This window comes from Andrena cerasifolii, chromosome 4 (genome assembly GCF_050908995.1).
Source record: "Andrena cerasifolii isolate SP2316 chromosome 4, iyAndCera1_principal, whole genome shotgun sequence".
Taxonomy (NCBI): Eukaryota; Metazoa; Arthropoda; class Insecta; order Hymenoptera; family Andrenidae; genus Andrena; species Andrena cerasifolii.
Window position 1 is genome coordinate 8,090,245 of NC_135121.1, and position 16,927 is coordinate 8,107,171.

At 46.6% G+C, this 16,927-nt stretch overlaps 1 protein-coding gene across 15 annotated transcripts in view; it reads right to left on the reverse strand.

Moving 5' to 3' along the window:
* Positions 1 to 16,927, reverse strand: part of Ppn (proteoglycan-like sulfated glycoprotein papilin) — a 112,576-nt gene that overhangs the window by 35,194 nt on the left and 60,455 nt on the right. For all 15 annotated transcript variants that reach the window (XM_076811433.1, XM_076811442.1, XM_076811434.1 and 12 more), the window contains exon 2: positions 9,801 to 9,861. In XM_076811433.1, coding sequence (XP_076667548.1) covers positions 9,801 to 9,861 — 61 coding nt within the window. The remainder of the gene's footprint in view (positions 1 to 9,800; positions 9,862 to 16,927) is intronic.

Below are 16,927 nucleotides of genomic sequence, written 5' to 3' on the forward strand. Positions count from 1 at the left end.
TTAAAAAAATTGAGGTGATCTCGATTTTTAATCGAATAAAACGTTTTTTTATCAATATTTACTTTTGCAATTTGTTGCCATCTGAATACTGACTAACTTTCGTTCGAAACATTTTTGTAGCAAATTATTTTTTTCACGTGTATCGCGTGTGACAGCTATTTTAAAACTGAAGACAGTATCCAGGATGGAAAAGCCATGATAGGTATCGTATAAACAATTGGAAAAAAACAGATCGGATGTTTAGAACTTCCATTTTTTTTGTCTCTTAGTGCAGAACAAAACCACGTTTAAAAAATTTCTTGATTTGTCCTCATTGAACGTGTTTCCAAAAAAAAAAAAATACTATAACTGAACAAAGTGCAAACATGTGCAATTTTTTTTGTATGATAATATTGGGGACTGTTCCAGGAATAGTTTCCAACATAAACCCCAAGACGTCTTTTACTTTTTTCGGGAGAAGTGGGGTTAAAGTTTGGAAACATGTAATTCAGCAATTTATTAGATTTGTAACTTCGAGACAATAAAACTGAAATTAAAGTAAGTAAAAAAAATCGTTTCACAATCAAAATAATGAGTATGTAGTACCTTCAGTTAAATGATCCATTGAAAATTATTTTTATTCATGTTTAAGGTTAATAATATAGGTGTCTTTAAGGTGTAAGACAGAGCTAAATACATCAAGGAAATGCGTTAAATAGATTCTCTCAATACTAACGTGTTTTCTGAGTGTCGGGGGCTTTTATTTTGTTTTCTTTCGAGTGTTCATATACAAATAAAGAGTCTGGATTACGGCCATGTTAAAAATCATCGCAAAAAAATCTTAAAAAAATGTTTGTTGTTCATTGAGCAGCGCACTTGTGCGTCAGTACAATTAAATCGATGTTCCGAGCGTCAGTGGATAATTGTTTCGAAATTGTTTCGTTGGGGGTATCGCCAGAGCCAATTTAAGCTTCACCCGCGGGTTAACGACTACTTTGTACCCGAATAACGAATGGGGGACGGAAAAGAGAGAGCAGGGGTCTGGTTTCACCGTGTAATTGCACTGTGTTTAACGGAAGGCGGATTTATTGCGTTTCTATTGATTATGCCGCGCGTGGAACTCATCGGATTAACAAGCTACAAGCGCCCGACTCGCGGCAGGCATTAAATCATGTCCCTTATGTTCCAACTTTGATGGGATCGTGGAACGAGATCCCCCGGGAGTTACTTAACGTATTAACGGTGTCTGAATAAATCTCTTCACGCTCTATATAGCTTCGAGCTTGAGACAACGGAGATTAAAGCACGCATACCCTGAGAAACTTCAAACGACGATGAATAATAAAATTACTCTAGCAGGGACATGCGACGATGGTCTTGCAGACCATCTTCACCGGATCACGCGCTCAGCGGCGCGAGTGCTCGTCGCATATCGTCGGCGTATCAATCAAGAAACGATTCCGCGCGAGATCTGAAAACACCGCGGGCTGCTCTCAGAGAGGAAAGCTTGGAGCGTTCCTCTCGAAAAGAGGAATGTAATTCCGCGAAACTGCGGCCTGTCGGAGCGATTTGCATCGGTGGCGGGCGCCGCGGACGCAATTACATAGAAATGCACCTCGCGGAGCCCCCTTCCTTCCCGTTCGTGCACGGTATCGAGCTTCAAAGGGAGAAGAGAGGCGTCTTCGTGTTTCTTCTCCGTGACAACTCCTCGGAGGGGGAGTCGGTGTAAAAAAAAAAAAAAAAAATAAAGAGAGCCCCCAGGCCGTAAATAAGTTTCGGCTCCGCTCGGTGCCAGCTGTACCGTGGATTTTTCTCGAGCGTGGGAGAGAGCGTGTTCACGCACATGGGGGCACTCTCGCGACGCGCGCGTTTCCGTGCGAAGCACAGTCGCTTCCTCCACTAGAGGCTTTTCTTCTTCCCCGGCGAGCATCTGCGCGCGGCCGCGACGCGGACGTGTCGCGTGGACCGTAACGTGAGAATATACGACGATAATAACGGCACGTCTGCGACGTGGGTGACTATAAAACCTCTAGGCGCGATTCGCCGCAGCAAAACACCTCTCTAAGAGGTCCAACTAACGCTAGATTAAAACCCTCGCCGGGCGAGCTTTCGAGCCCTTCGGCGAATGTTATTTACGCGACGCGATGGCTCCAGGGACCTTGTTGCCCTGTTTGTCTTTTAATGCGGGGCGTCGACCCGCTGCTTGGCCCAGATGAAGCTTTTTTTCGTGGATTGTTCGTCGCGCATCTGTTGCGGGAAATAGGATCCCTCAGCTGTGCAGATTTCACGAAGTCGAGCACACATGGCGACGCACAGTGCGACGGGGAATACCGGATGACTCACGACAGACCGGCGCGCTTTCTCCTTCAATTTTCCAGCTATAAAGGGACCCGCTCAGGGAAGAATTGGGTCCCCGGCTATTCTCACAGCAATGTAGCCGGGGATCGCGACCAACCCCGCGATAAATCAGCTAATTAGACCGGCGTCTTAAGCGGTGACTAACCGTCGCGTGTCACGCCGACCTCGGCGTAAACCAAGGCAGCTGTGCAACACGGTTTACATCATCGGGCGACACGCGCGCGAAACGATCGACGTTTCTGCGCCAGACGGGCAGACGTGGCCTGGCTAATTGCAAGGCGACGTTCTTTCCGCGACGGGGATGACACCGCCAGTGTAACTCCGCCGACTATTGGGGGACCTCTGCCGTCTTTTCGCGTTAATTGCTGAGCAACAGAGTCAATTTAACCCAGTTCCCGCGACTTATATTAATACCGGTCTCTATTTAAGGAACATTATTCAGAGAACGCTGCCAATGATCCGCAAAGGTCCGCACAGTGTCGCGGCACGTGATCGAAAAGCAAAAATTGGGTTTTGAAATTTTGTATTTTATTTCATGGAATTGATAGTAAACCGTCCGCCGACATAAGAATATCGTAACTTAGTGACATAAATAACGGATTTAAGGTTAGTGATTGCGTTCAAAGTCGAATAACCAAACGCAAGCTGTCGCAGACTACACGTAGGAATTATTTATCCACTGCATTTTTTTGTATTTGTAAGTTCTTTTCTTTTTGAAATTAAGCAAAATGTATCCCTTTCTCGTTTTATTAATTAAAAATTCTCGCATTTAAAGATGTGGATACGTAACAGTGGCTCAAATTATTACTTTTTTTGTCGCATCTTCTAAATTGGGGAGAGAATTAAAAAAAAAACGAAACATATTGTTTCTTTCGTTTTTTGGCTACAGTTCTTTTCATGTCCTTTAATTTGTTATAAGTTTTATGTGCCCCCGACTGCTCCGACACAAGAAAATATACACGTAACAAAACGAAAAACTAGACAAATCTGTGCTAGAATATTCAGTTTTAAAAGACACTGAACTTCCAATTCCTTCAGATTCACCTGATAGTGACGAAGATGTATAATAAGAATGAATAATTTGAAATTTATTATCAATACGAATTATTTCAAAAATTAATTATTTTGTTTTTATAATTGTTTCATATATTTGTTATTAATTTCTGTTTAAATGTATTTAAAAATATATATACATTATTTCTTTACTTTTATTATGGACAAAAATATATGTTAATGAATTATTTTTTGTTAGAAATTAACTTTTTGCGAATTAATATGATTAACATATCAATTACACGTAAATAACAGTATCTCAATGGAAAATTGATTTTTATTCCTGTATACTCGTTACACTGTGGTCCGTCTGGAATGTACCAATTCTTGCCTGACATAGTCTAGTATTTCCTTATGCAGCAAACATCCCCTTTTAACCTTGAATTTTCTTAGCATTTCCTAAATTTTGTCTTGACTTTTGAGAATTGCAGATGTACTTTATAAAGGGTCGATTTGGAGGACGAATGGAAGAATTTCGGCAAGGCTCGTGCAGAGAGAATCGTTTTACTATCCATTTTACTAGCCGTGCCCGTCCCGAGTGACCATTTAGCGACGCGTGAATGCCGTGCCACAATTACACGAATTATGTCGAAGAATGCGTTTAACCTCGGCAATGTTTCACGGTATGCGGTGTTGGCTACATTAGAGGCGACGATCATTCAACCGCTTCTGACACCAAAGCGTAGACCTTACAATTGCGAAGGTTTACGACGCTCCACGGGCGGCCAGCTAATTTATGCTAATACGGAATGGTTACCCGTCAAGGAAGTGCAATGTCCGCACCTGTGCTCCTCGGCGAATTGTTACGACGCGCACAGTATTGTGGAAGTGTCTACGAAAACTGCTCACAAATCACTTTTCCCACTTTGCGGCGTCTACTCCTATTTGATCCTAGTATTATTTTTGCAAATGCGTGAGCAAATGGATATAGGAACTCTGAGTCTCAAGACTCGAATGCAACTGGAGCATATTTCATAAAAATGGCCAAATATTATTAATAATAATAATTTATTTGCAGCCCGTTAACCCTGCGTTGACACTCTGGGTGTGAGCCACCCATAAACTGATTTTGACGCTCTGTACCTTCTATATGCAAAATAAATACCTTTTTTCCAAAGGGGACTCACAAACTATTTTTTTTCTCAAAATATTATATCGGAGCAACAACTCTGTAAATTTTTAGCTTCCAATATTGATATTTTTAGAAGCTACAATTTTTTGAACATTTCCTTCGTGTTTTCTCGACATATGGTAATCCAGACTTTTTTTGCAAAAACTGTAATAAAATGTCAATCAAAAATCTACTGCAATGCATTCTACGGACCTTGAAATTGACCCATGATTTTTTTCATAACCATTGGATTCTTTAGACGAGAATGACAGTCGTTCAAAAATTGTTCTTGGTGTGAGCCACCCAGGTATGTCAAAGTTGATCGCAAAAGCAGGTGTGTCAACGAAGGGTTAAGAACAAGAAACATTTTAAAGAAACAGATAATCACAGAAAATCACTAATTAATAAACTAAATATCGACGAATAGGAGAAAGCGACCCCAGTACCCTTAAAATAAATTATTCCGCGATGAAAGGTAATCGAAGCTCCGTAGCTCGGAGCACCCCCAGCAGGATTCACAACCCCGCGCACAGATCTTCCGTCAATTAACAGACGGTGCCTGTCAGCACTTAAAGCCTCGACTTTATCGTGGCTCCGATCGATTGCCCAAGATCGGAGCACGGGCGAATGTTGGTACCGTTGGTCGTGAATCCTCGCCAGGCATTCCCATGATCGATCCCGCAGTCGATTAGCCGTGGCATTGGCTCCGCCGCGTTACATGTCTGCCGTAGTGAGATACGAAACGTAACCTGTTAACAGTGAAACATAATCCAATATCCTGGGGTGGGCGACGATCCGCGATGGAGGCTTTCTGCCGTCCGATCGAATGACTCTCTGCCATGCCACCGCTCCTCTCCGCCCGAGATTAACATAATCTCGATGACAGTGAATTAGACTGGTCGATCGTGTACGCCTACCTGTCGGACTCGTTCGTTCGCGCGCCGATAGAAACGGGTGCTGTGTACATTAATCGCGTTATCCGCCGAGAAATCTTTCTCCCCGCAAGACCGATTTAGCGCGCCCACAGAGAGCCCGGCCGTTCGGTAGAGACCGAGCTAGCCAGAAATATCTGGAATATTGGAAAAGCTCGGAGGCTTTCAATTCTACGGACTTTGTATCGTAGTTTTCATCAAGGGAGGATTTATTGCTCCTACATTCTTTTAGAGTAATGGCAGATTGGAGCACGTAGGGAATTCGATATTACACAGGTGCATCGCGTAAGTTTGATACGGGGAAGAGTCCGCTTCCCTCTGGGTCACTTGGACGCGGTTCATCCATTCATTCACCGCGTCACAAATCGATCAAAGTAATCTGAATGGCGAATGCGAACCCTATCTCTATCGGAAATCTTCTACACAGACGCGGGGGGAGGTGAAATAATCGCGGCATTAGCGGTCAGATAACCACGGTTTTTACTGGCCACGTCGCCGCAATACGATAACTTCTCGCGACAAAAAGGTGCTCATTAATCATGTAAGCCGTGAATTCGCGTCGCGCGGAACGAAGCAGCGGCCAAGGCAAAAACAGAGATATAAATGCATCGATTTACTGCGCACCGAGGACGTGCCTTCGTGAATAATGGAAGAATAATATGAATTGAATAGGTCCGGAGCTGAGTCACTGCGAAGCAACTTTCTTTGCACACATTTGGACCAGTGTGCCGCGAGTGTTCCAAGGACACTTGGAGTGTGACATCAACGTGCCGTCGGCAGAGATGGAGCGGATGGAATTCAGCGAGCGCACGCACAGTGTTCGGCGGGGTTGCGTGGCGAAGAGTTAATTAAAGTGTTCGTGGAAGTGGATCTGGACGCGCCGGGGTCAGCCGATGAACCGTGAACACCGCGCCGCGCCTTTTTCTTAATAATTATCGTGCGTGCACTCCGGTTGCCCGGTTGCTCACGGGGACGAGCGCTTGGACCGTGCAAATTGCGACGGCGATTTCGTCAGCGAGATCCCCGATAACGTTCGTCCGCCGGGATGACTGTGACATAACATTGAATTATAGATATCGTTAGCTGGAGAGCTGAGTGAGAATTGTCACCGACGCGTTTGCGCAACCCGCGATTGCTGCTTGACGTACGCTCCCATTCGGAAGGTTCGCGGATAGCGAGAGGCTCTTTGTGAATTTTGCTGGTTAAATCCAGTCTCGAACGTGGCTCGAGAAGTTAGATTTTGAACGATAAGCAGTACGTAGTTTTTGGTTTATGATTTCTGTCCGCGGAGAGTAATGTCACAATTATTGAAGCATTCGACGCCACGCCTCTCGTAATTATATGAATTGTCTTTCCGTCTAATGAACATTTCCATAGCTATTTCCGCCAAAATTTCAATTGCGTTCCGCAGTCCCTTTGATGCCGACGTATAATTAAATGGTGGTCCAGTTGTTTTCCCAAATTACATACACCGTTCGCGGAACCAGGCACAAAGGAGCTCCCAACCGTACGGCGGAATGCTAACAAATGAACGTTTTGCAAAGCGCAAAGAATGCACACGAACGGATAGACCGTGTAATTACGGAAACACCTGCGCCAACTTTTCGAACCGCTACTCTGTTCTCCGCGGCGACGATATAAAAGCGCGCTTTAATCGCGAGAGGGGCGCACTGAAATATAAAGAAACGCCACGAACAGCGCTCGAAACAAAACCCCGGCGAAATTAGCAGCACTGCTCAGCGAGGGATAGCTTCTCGATGCTAATCGCGAAATTGCGACGGCGACACTGCATTTCCCCGCGTGGAGAAAAAATATCCTTTCCCTCTCATTCCCGCGCTGAGCCTCCGTGGAAAATGTACTCTATTAAAAAAGTCATAAAACCTTTTCACGTTCGCTTTACGAGCCGGACGTCGCGCGCGAGGTAAAGAAAGGAACTCGTAAAAGGAGTTCAATTACTTCATCCCTAATCCGTCGTGCTTAATAGGCAGGCTTAAGCTCCTCGTAAATTCCGCGAGCTGTACTTTCCACCGTAAAACAGAGATTACGTAATCATTTCCTGCGTGCCCATTCGAATCGCCGCGGGAGCAAAACGAACCGGACGGGTGTAGCAGAATTATCAGAACCGTAATTTTCGGTTATTCTTGTCACCGTTTTGCCCCTCGCTCGTTGAAATTTCAATACGTGGGTACTGTAATCAGAGAAAGCGTGCTTTAAGTCCACTGCAAAGCTAACCCCCTCGCTGACACCATTCTCCTTTCAATTGTACGCGTGCCTCGCGCCTCTCCAGTTTTGCCGGACTGCGTAGAAATTGAATCGCAGCCACGAGTCCGCGCGAGGCACACTTTCCCCTGCCCTGAGAGCCTTCTAATCAGCAGGCTTTACGCTCAATTTCCAATAGATTCGAAGATCATTTGCATCCACTCGACAGGCTGATTGCCGAGAGAGGATGGCGGCAGACCACGAGCAGCCAAGGCTCGCGAAATTGGCGCGAGCATTTCCAAGATTTCTTCGCCCTGCTAACGGCCACTTAACTCGGATTAGCCACGCAGACTGGTACGGGGTTCCTTGATGATGGTAAAAAGCTGCAATAAGTCAGGAACCCTCTCTCCCCCTCGGCCCCCACGCCGCCCTTTCGCTCCCTCCGTTGATAATCTCATTGCCGATTGCCGAGATACCTCGCTCGGTTGCGCCAGTTTCCCGCGGCAAAAATCCACGGGCTCATCCGCGGATTTATAAACGTAATTTCCCGGTGTCGGTTAAAATATCGAGGCGCGTGACAGCCACGAAACCGATACGATTTTGGGATTGGAAATAGACGGCCAGGATTTTGTATCGCCACCCCCTCTCCATCCCGCTGCCCTGTCCCATCACACGTGCTACTCGAACGCGGGATATCCTTCCCGTCGATGGTAATCGAATTGTCGCTGAAATGGAGCGAAGGTCTCTCCGGTAGCGAGGATATTGATACTCGTATCTCCGTTTTTATTAATTCCCCGCCGATCCTGCCGGCTTTAATGATCAGTTGCATGAAACCCGGAGAATCCCGATTTACGAAATCCATACAACGCCAATGATTTACTCCAGCCTCGGTGACGCGATGTGGCCCCAAACAATGGCGCCTCCTTCGCGGAGTTCATCGGAATGAAATATCCCTCTTCCACGCAAGCGGCCAGCGCGCGCGTCCAAGGGCCGAAACGGTGCTTATAAAGGCGGCGGGTAACACGATCCTGAGTTATTTCTCCCGTAAGTTATTTCTCGTGTAAGACGGATGCAAGGTGTAGGTACACACGCAGAACGGCAAAAGGAACGACGGGAACAGCAGGCGCGCGCGTACAACGAGATTATACCGCGGGCCGTTCCGTTCCTCGTCCCTTATACCCTTTGCTGCCTGGCCTTCTTATTTCCCCGTTTCACCAGGACCCCGGCACGTCGCAGCGAGGCCAGCGTATACCGCGTCTTCCATTTTGTACGCGAATTCGTCGTACAATAAGGCGACGCGATCCGCGTGTCTCGTGCTGCCTCCCAACAATTTTTTTTACTCCCGTGCCCCTCGTTTGTCGAAGCTGTTCCTCTCGGAATTAGGTGACACGCGGCACGGGCTACCAGGCTGCTCCGACTTCGGTTATCAAGAAGAGTGTCTTCCTGTGTTTCTTTTATCCGACCAAGTCTTTCATTAGGAGGAGATTGGCGCAGGCAGCGACAAGAATTGAGGAAACTTGTTTTTTCGTTGACGGGGAGGAACAGATTGCTGAGATACCTTTGGCGCTGGCCGGAGACCCGTGTAGCGTTTAGCAGGGGGATGCGCGTGATGGGTGAAACTTAATTTGTATAATCTTGGACGGAGTTTAATTAAATTAGCATCTTTTGTGGGAAAAGGGGAAGGAGAGCTTAGGGGTGGATGTTAGGTGCTTCGGAACTGCACATTCAGATCCACTTTACAGACTTTTTTTTTATAAGATATTAGCATTCTTCTTAATGGCGCAGCATTCTCCTTTTTATTACCACCGATCTGTTTTAATGAAACCCGATGTTCTCGGTTTAGATATTCTGCATGGATCGCTGCCAGTCGCCCCATGATTTTTAAAGAAAGATTAGTGGATAATGGGCGAGGCTCGTTTCAGAGTCATCTGCATAAATTCTACGTGGTAGATTTTCTCATAGTTTGTTGAAGATACTTCGACCCAACCCAGACCCTTTGGAAACCGAACCACTATCGGAGCGGCGGAGCAATAAAGCCTAAAGGAATGCAGCCAAAGGTGTTCCCCCGGAGCCCTTGTTTCACCTTTATCATCAGCATCCGTTGATCTCGTAACTGTACATCCAGCATCGACCTCGGGGAATGCGAAGCAGTCGGGCGATATACTCACGTGTTTTGCGAAGGTTTCGTGCGCACAGAGCCCTACGATAAATATAAGCACCACCGACGACCTGAAACAGAAAGAACGGTTTTCATTAGATCTGAGGTGGAAGACGCGAGGGTAGTAATCACTTACGCGTCTTAATAAAACTCGACAAAAAATATGATTTATTTAACCCTCGTCAGACCGCACAATTTTACAACGTTAACAGACGTCAGAGGCACAATTGCACCCTCACATATTTTATATGAATATTCTCACTGTCGTTATAATTTGTACGATAAATTGATAACATTGCGACTCAATGAAAATCAATAACAAAAATTTCCCAAATTTTCTTTTATAATGTAAATTATCTATTTTTTTACTTTTTTATAATAAAATAACGTTATCATTAAAAAAAATCGCATTCTTTTTTCCTTGCATTATCTTCATACAAAATATATAAGGGCGCCATTGTGCCTATGCCGCTGTTATGGATGCAACCCTCAACTCGACCCCCTATCTCGGAAGAGGGTCGAGATATTTTTCTGAAATTTGATCTATATAATCTAAACCAAAAATTTAGAACCGAAAAAGAACCGAAAATTTAACCCCGGCTTCTCGAAAAAAGTTATCGCGATTTAAAAACGCAAAAGTTACAATTGTACCTATGCCGTCTGACGAGGGTTAAGGGTGTAACACCAAAAACTTCTTTAGAGTAAAAAATGTTGAGCGGACGAAAAGCACAACCGCTCAAGGCGCTTGCTCGAAACCGAATGCCGTCAACGGTCGCGTTCCTTCCCAATCCGAAGAAAACGCGCACCGCGTGCAGAAATAAGGAAAAACAGTCCTGAGACAGGGGAGGTTTCGTCGCCTGGCAAAGTCCAAAGGCCACGAAACCTTCGGTTGAACTTTATTATAATACCTGGTCCTATATTACAAAGCAGAATATCTTGTCAGCCTCGAGAATGTAACCCCAAAAGCCGCAGAAATCACACCCCTCCTTAACCCCCGATGATTTTCTCCCCCAGATGAAGCATCGCTCGAGCGCATCCCTGTATTCCTTCCATCACCTCCGCGTCATTATCAGCGACAAATTGCGGCAATAAATCAGCCAGAACAGGCTCGAAGCACGCGAGTCCACGGTGGAACTGGTCGCGGCAACATTGACCCAGACTTTGATCCTTGCGTCAATGGGGCTCGTTACGTCGGGACAAGTTTCACCGCGAAGTTGTTCCGCAACTGGTTACGTCAGCGTGGGCAGACAGTTACGCGCCACGCGGAGCGTTCCTCGCCGTTGTCTCCGCCGGAGGAAAGTGAATCTCCCCGGACTGTGCGTGCGCGGGGACGCGCGCCCGGAGAAATGAAAACTGGAACGTGCCACCGGGTAATCGAGCCGATTGCTCGCCGATTTATGGAGAACGGTACACGCCTCTCAGGGTCGTTGTTCCCCGGCGGTGCCGCAAGGGCGGCGATAAATTATTTCCCAGTCGCGGTTCTCCCGAGCGTTGTTCGCTATTTACATGCGAGCACGCGCCCGCTCGCCCGATAAATCTACCGAGTGTCTGAAATTGTATGAATTAGTCGCGACGCCCGCTACTTTCTCGCCTGATTTATCGGGGGGAAATTGTCGAGACCGCTCGAAGAGAGATTTCACCGGAGCGTACGTGATATTTGGCAGATTAGTTACCTCTGGATGTGTATTTCTCTCCGTTGATGATAGTGTCAGAGGTGCTCGCGCACACCGACCTGTGGGGAATTTCGTCGGATGGGAAGATCTATGACGGAGCTTTACTACTGACTACTGTTTAGCATATTTCGTAAAGTACAAACTACGATATTCGCTAGTAAAATCGAATAATTAGACGCTGCCTCGGTGCAACGACGGCGCCTGAAGACTCGAACTGGAGCTGCCCCTAAGTCAGCAATATAATCTGCTAATAAACAGTTCCGTCGATCATTTCCATTTCGGTAAAAGTGTCGGATCGTTCCCACCGCTGGTGCATCGATTGTTCCCGGCGGGTTCCATTCAAGACGCAAGGCCCACTGTGGAGCAGACGATGTCACGAACAAGCTGATGCATCGCCTGTGCCGCGTTCGTTGAATCCGTGAATGAACGTGTTTTTCTGGCGCATCGGAGCGCGCGTTGTTGCGTAAGTTCTTTGAGTGGGCGTCATTCACAGGTTTGGAACGTTGCCCGAGAGTCATCCGCTATTCGAATCGGAGGACTCTGTGTTCGGGCGCGAGGCGGCTGCTATCGGTCCTGGGGCATAGTGGCCCTATGAAAAATGGCTTGCCCAATGTTATTGGTCGCGAACAATGCGGGATGCCGCGGCCGTTTTAACGGCCACGGGACAACAGCGACGACAATCTTCCCTGGCTGGATATAAATTGCTAAAAAGCATGCTCTCGTGAATTACGCGCTGCTTCTCCTTTCCGCGAATTATTCCTGCTGGTAGTTCTACCGTGGGGGAGCGTTTGCGCTTGTAAGCCCCCCCTGGGATTTATGAGGGGTAAGATTTGTGTTCGGGAAGGTGTTTATGAATTTTTTAAGAGGGATCACTGTTTTACCATTTTTTCACTGGAATCGCGCGAATAGGGGATGAAAACGTTGCACGTGATAGTTTAATATTTCCAGGATAGCTATCTGGGAATCTGCCTCAATAAATTTCGATGGTTCGTACAAAAAACTGCAAGGAAGTTGTACCAATCGTTGTACGTAATTAGCCGCAGGTACGGGCGGCCCCCTGAGCGAGATACCTACTTGCAGAAAACGTGACAGCGAGCCAGGGGGGGCGTTAATTGGTGCGGTGTTTTCAGTGGTTCTAATTGCGTCCGCGAAATCCCCGCGATATTTCTGCCCGTGCGTGAACACCACGGGGACCGGTTTCGCCGAAACACGCTTGGTTTATCGCCTTTCGCCCTTGACACGGCTGGGCGCCTCGTGGGTGCGGTAATTGATCTCGGGTGAACGATTTTAATTGGGCGACGGACGAGATATTGATGCTAAGTGGAATTAAATGGCTCCGTCGTATTATAATAAACGACAATATAATTACGTGAATGCGTATACACTGCTCGACACCGCGCTATCTTCGCCACCCTCGAAACTTTAGCCGAGCAGCCTGAATTCTACTGTATTTTAATCGAAAAGCGATTGCCGGGGACTGCGTCCTATGCTCTTAAATCCGTCGCGGTCTATAATTTGCAATTTCGCGAGCTAACGAGAGATCATTGGACCAACTCCGAAACAGAGTCACGCGACTACGCTGTTGCGCTCCGAACTTCCAAGGATCAAGTTTACGCTTTGATAGCTATCGAGACCCTGGGGGCGAGCACGTAACATCTTTTATGATTCCGGGGCTGAGCTTATAAACGTCCAACAGTTACCAACTGCGAAATTCACGATACGTCGAACAAGATCTGGAACGGCATGAATATGTAAAGCGGCGCGGCTGAACGGACCTGCATCCAGAACACTTCTAACGAGGACCTCCTGCGGGCCGGGTTCGTTACAGACGACAAGTTCGTCGGCTTATACCGGTCGACCCTCTTGTTGGGGTTTGGAACAATTACAATGCGAACCCCACGACCGACGATGGATGCAGGAGACTTCAGCATGCTTCGCGAAGGTGCAATTACCTTTTATGACTGATTCGACGATAATTCGGGGGGGGCAGCGAAATGTAAGTAATTTAGTTTACTTCGGTAACAATATTGCACCCTTGCAATCATTGGTGTTTTCAACTATGAAATTTTACCGAGGATCTGCTAGAAACACGACGCGTTTCAGAGAATGCAAATATGTATTTTGTCAATTTCGAAAGTTCCCGTGACAATGACAGTTTCTCGGATCTAATTAACGCGAAGGCAGGTAAATGGTCCAGTGAAAATTACGCGAATTGTGATGGAACAAGGTGCAGCACGGTTGGAAAGGTAGCTAAGCAGTGCGAATAAGGAGCACCGCGTCCCATGAAGATCCAGGCGTTTGAAACGGGCGTAATGAAGCATGTCTGTCCTGCAATTTCATGAATCAACCCCCAGTTAGCGTGGATGCTGTCATCGCGAGGAAACGAGTGGTCTGATTAACGTGAGAACAGTAGAGGTTTGAATAATTCTATTCAATATTCAGAATATTAGGAAATCACTTTAAGGAGGTTCGATACCGGAGCAAAAATAATGAGAAATCTTTGAAAAGTGTTTTGATCTAATGTCCAAAGTGTAGTCCGCATTGTGTTAAAATTTCAAGTCGATTGACAGCACGGTTTATGGAAAAATTGAAATCAAAGTTGCGCTCTTATACACAGGCTGTTATGGGAGAAGCGATAAAATTTCTATAAAATGTTACACAGAGTCCTTAAAAATAGTGAGAAAGTCCTAAAAAATGTTGCAATGAAAAGCTTAACTATTCCTATGAAATTCTAAAAAAAAAATTGGACATTTACCGTATGGTTTATTAGATAATTGAATAAATAGACAGCAATGCGCTCGTATTTTTGGAACTGCCTGAAGGAACTGTTTGAAACGTGGCAACGCTGTACGCCAGGTAGTCATCTATACAGTGTATACTTGTACAAAGGATACAGTAAAAATTTGTAAAACACTACCAAGCTGTAAACATGTATTTAGTAATTTGTTGCGAACCAGTACGAACGCGCAAAGGGACGCCACAAGTGTAAAGTGGAAAGAGAAAAAAAAGATGGACGCAAAGCGACGTTGCCGCATTTCGCTCGCATATTTTACGCTACTTTCAATGAAAATACTATATTTCTAACTGCATTAAACATACTTTTTGTTTAATTGAATTCCAAAACAAAATATGTAGTAATAATTTTATTAGGAATAGACACTTAAATAACATTTTTGTCTACATAATTTTTTTTTTATCTAAGATTGGTATCACTGCAGAGCTGCCATGTATAAGCATAGGCTTACTCCTCTCGCCGCCAGCCCCGCAAGTGAGGTATCGAACCTCCTTAAGAATCTGATTGGCTGTTGTTCCCGAGGACGAGTCCAGAGCGTGTTTCTTCGAGAAAAAGGGCAGCAATTCATTTGCCGCGAAACAAGCGTGGACATTTCGAGTTCCACGTTGCTGCGCCCACGCGAAACGTGCCAGGACCGAGTCGAAACCGCAAATTGCACGCTCCGAATGGAATACTATCTCGATAACCGAAAGTAAAGTCCCGAGATGCGATCTCCGCGCCAAGGCGCATCCCCAGCGCGGACAAGGGGCTCATTAGTAGCGCGCGGCGATATGCAGAATACCGAAAGTTGCAAAAACGCGACGGCATGCACATGGCGAAAGTGGACATCGTATCTGATCGCGGCCGGGAACGGCTGCACGTGCCTTCGCGCATGCCTCTGCCGTGGATAACCGCCAGCCGATAACATTTTAACTGGTTTATCAGTTATTAATAATGCTGTGCCGGCTCGCGGTTTACTCGATGAAACTCTTCGCCGAACGGAAAACGCCAGAACCACGTTCCCACGATTTTCGCGACGCTGGCTTTCATTCTGTGACGCTGTGCCACTCGAGAAGTGAAAGCTTGTCTAGTATTTACCTTCTTCGTAGCATCTACCCTCTTCTTGAGTAAAAGAACTTTGAGTAAAAGGTCCTCCTAAGCCGTACGCACGAAACGGAAACGCATTCCGAGATCTAAAGCCGGACACGTGCCACTAAAGCTGCATGAGGAAATAAATGCCAGAACTATGATTACCTTCCAGGCATTCATCCGATGGGTAAGAACGTGTTTGATGGACCAATTAATTGAACAGTAATCGAAAGGGCGAGGTGTTGGATTAAGGAGCCGAGAGACCATTCCAGGAGTGAAATTCCAAGCTAGCATCGGCTCGCGGGATCTGCAACGTTGCTAATTCGTTAATCATAAATATTCAAGAGTCAATTACCATCGGGCGCGAAGGGTCGTGCACTCTCGCCGGATCAATTAATTATCGATTTCCATTACGCTTGCGTAATGACCTATTAACAGCGTGCGCTCGAGATCCTTCCCCCGGCGAACTTCGGTTTTAATATCACGGCGGACCGCGTGTGCAAAGTTTGCGCTCGCGAATATCCCTCTCGAACCGTCCACATGTTTTATTACACGGATTATCCGCTGGTTCCCTTTACCAGCTATGCCATCGGTAATACAGTTATTATAAACTTATATGATCAACTGCGCAGACATCCTGGCGAGGGGTGGCTAACAAGAATCAATTTAAGGGTGGCCCGTAAAAGGGAGCTCACATGCCTTGCATTCTGATGAACTAAAATAGAAACATTCCCTCTTGGCATCAGAGACAATGGAGATTTATCAAGCCCCACTGTTGAGACCCAGCCTGTAGACCCCAGCTACTCAGCCATCGATTGCCCTTCATTCCACGATTCCTCGACACAAATCACTGAACGACAAGGTCCCGCCGTGACCCCGACTCGAGTGACCACTATCCATCACCAATGGAACCGTCCACGTTATAAACTACCCCTAATAATCGACAATTAACGTGTCCTTCTTCTGCGAGGCAGAAGGAGCAGCCGATCGATCGCACGAACGTGGATATTACCGACCGAAGGGACTCTCGAATTGCGCGGGAACCAAGGAGGATCCCGGTGCATCCTGGTTGATGCACCTCCACGGTGCACCACCTTTCCGATGTAGCCGCGTCCCGTACAATGGATAGGTGCGCCCTGTCGGCGGCTCCGGTCAATTACGATCGTCTGAAAAACAAATGGCCCCCGTTTCGATAATTAACGACACGGTGGATCGGGTTTCTCCAGTCGGGTCCGTCCCGTTCCGCCACGGCCAGCCTCGCGATCAAATATTTCGCGACAATCATCCTGGCCCGGAGCGCTCCGTAACGGTAACCCTCGTTCCGATCGTTCACCCCTATTATCCATCCTCCCCCATTACGCTTTTACTTTTATAGAACCTTGGCTGGAGGCTTCAATTATGTCACCGACGGCTCGCTTCGAACTCGTAAAATCTCCCCTTCTCCTTGCTCCCTTTCTTTCTCTTCTTCGAAATGTAGGTCGGACACAGGGTTCCCTCGGTGCGCTGTTTAATTAACTTCCGTGGAATTTCGTCGCGGTCTCGGGGATGGAACCGAAGGCGTATGATTTTCGTGGCTGGTTGCACACGTGCACGCGCGCCGAT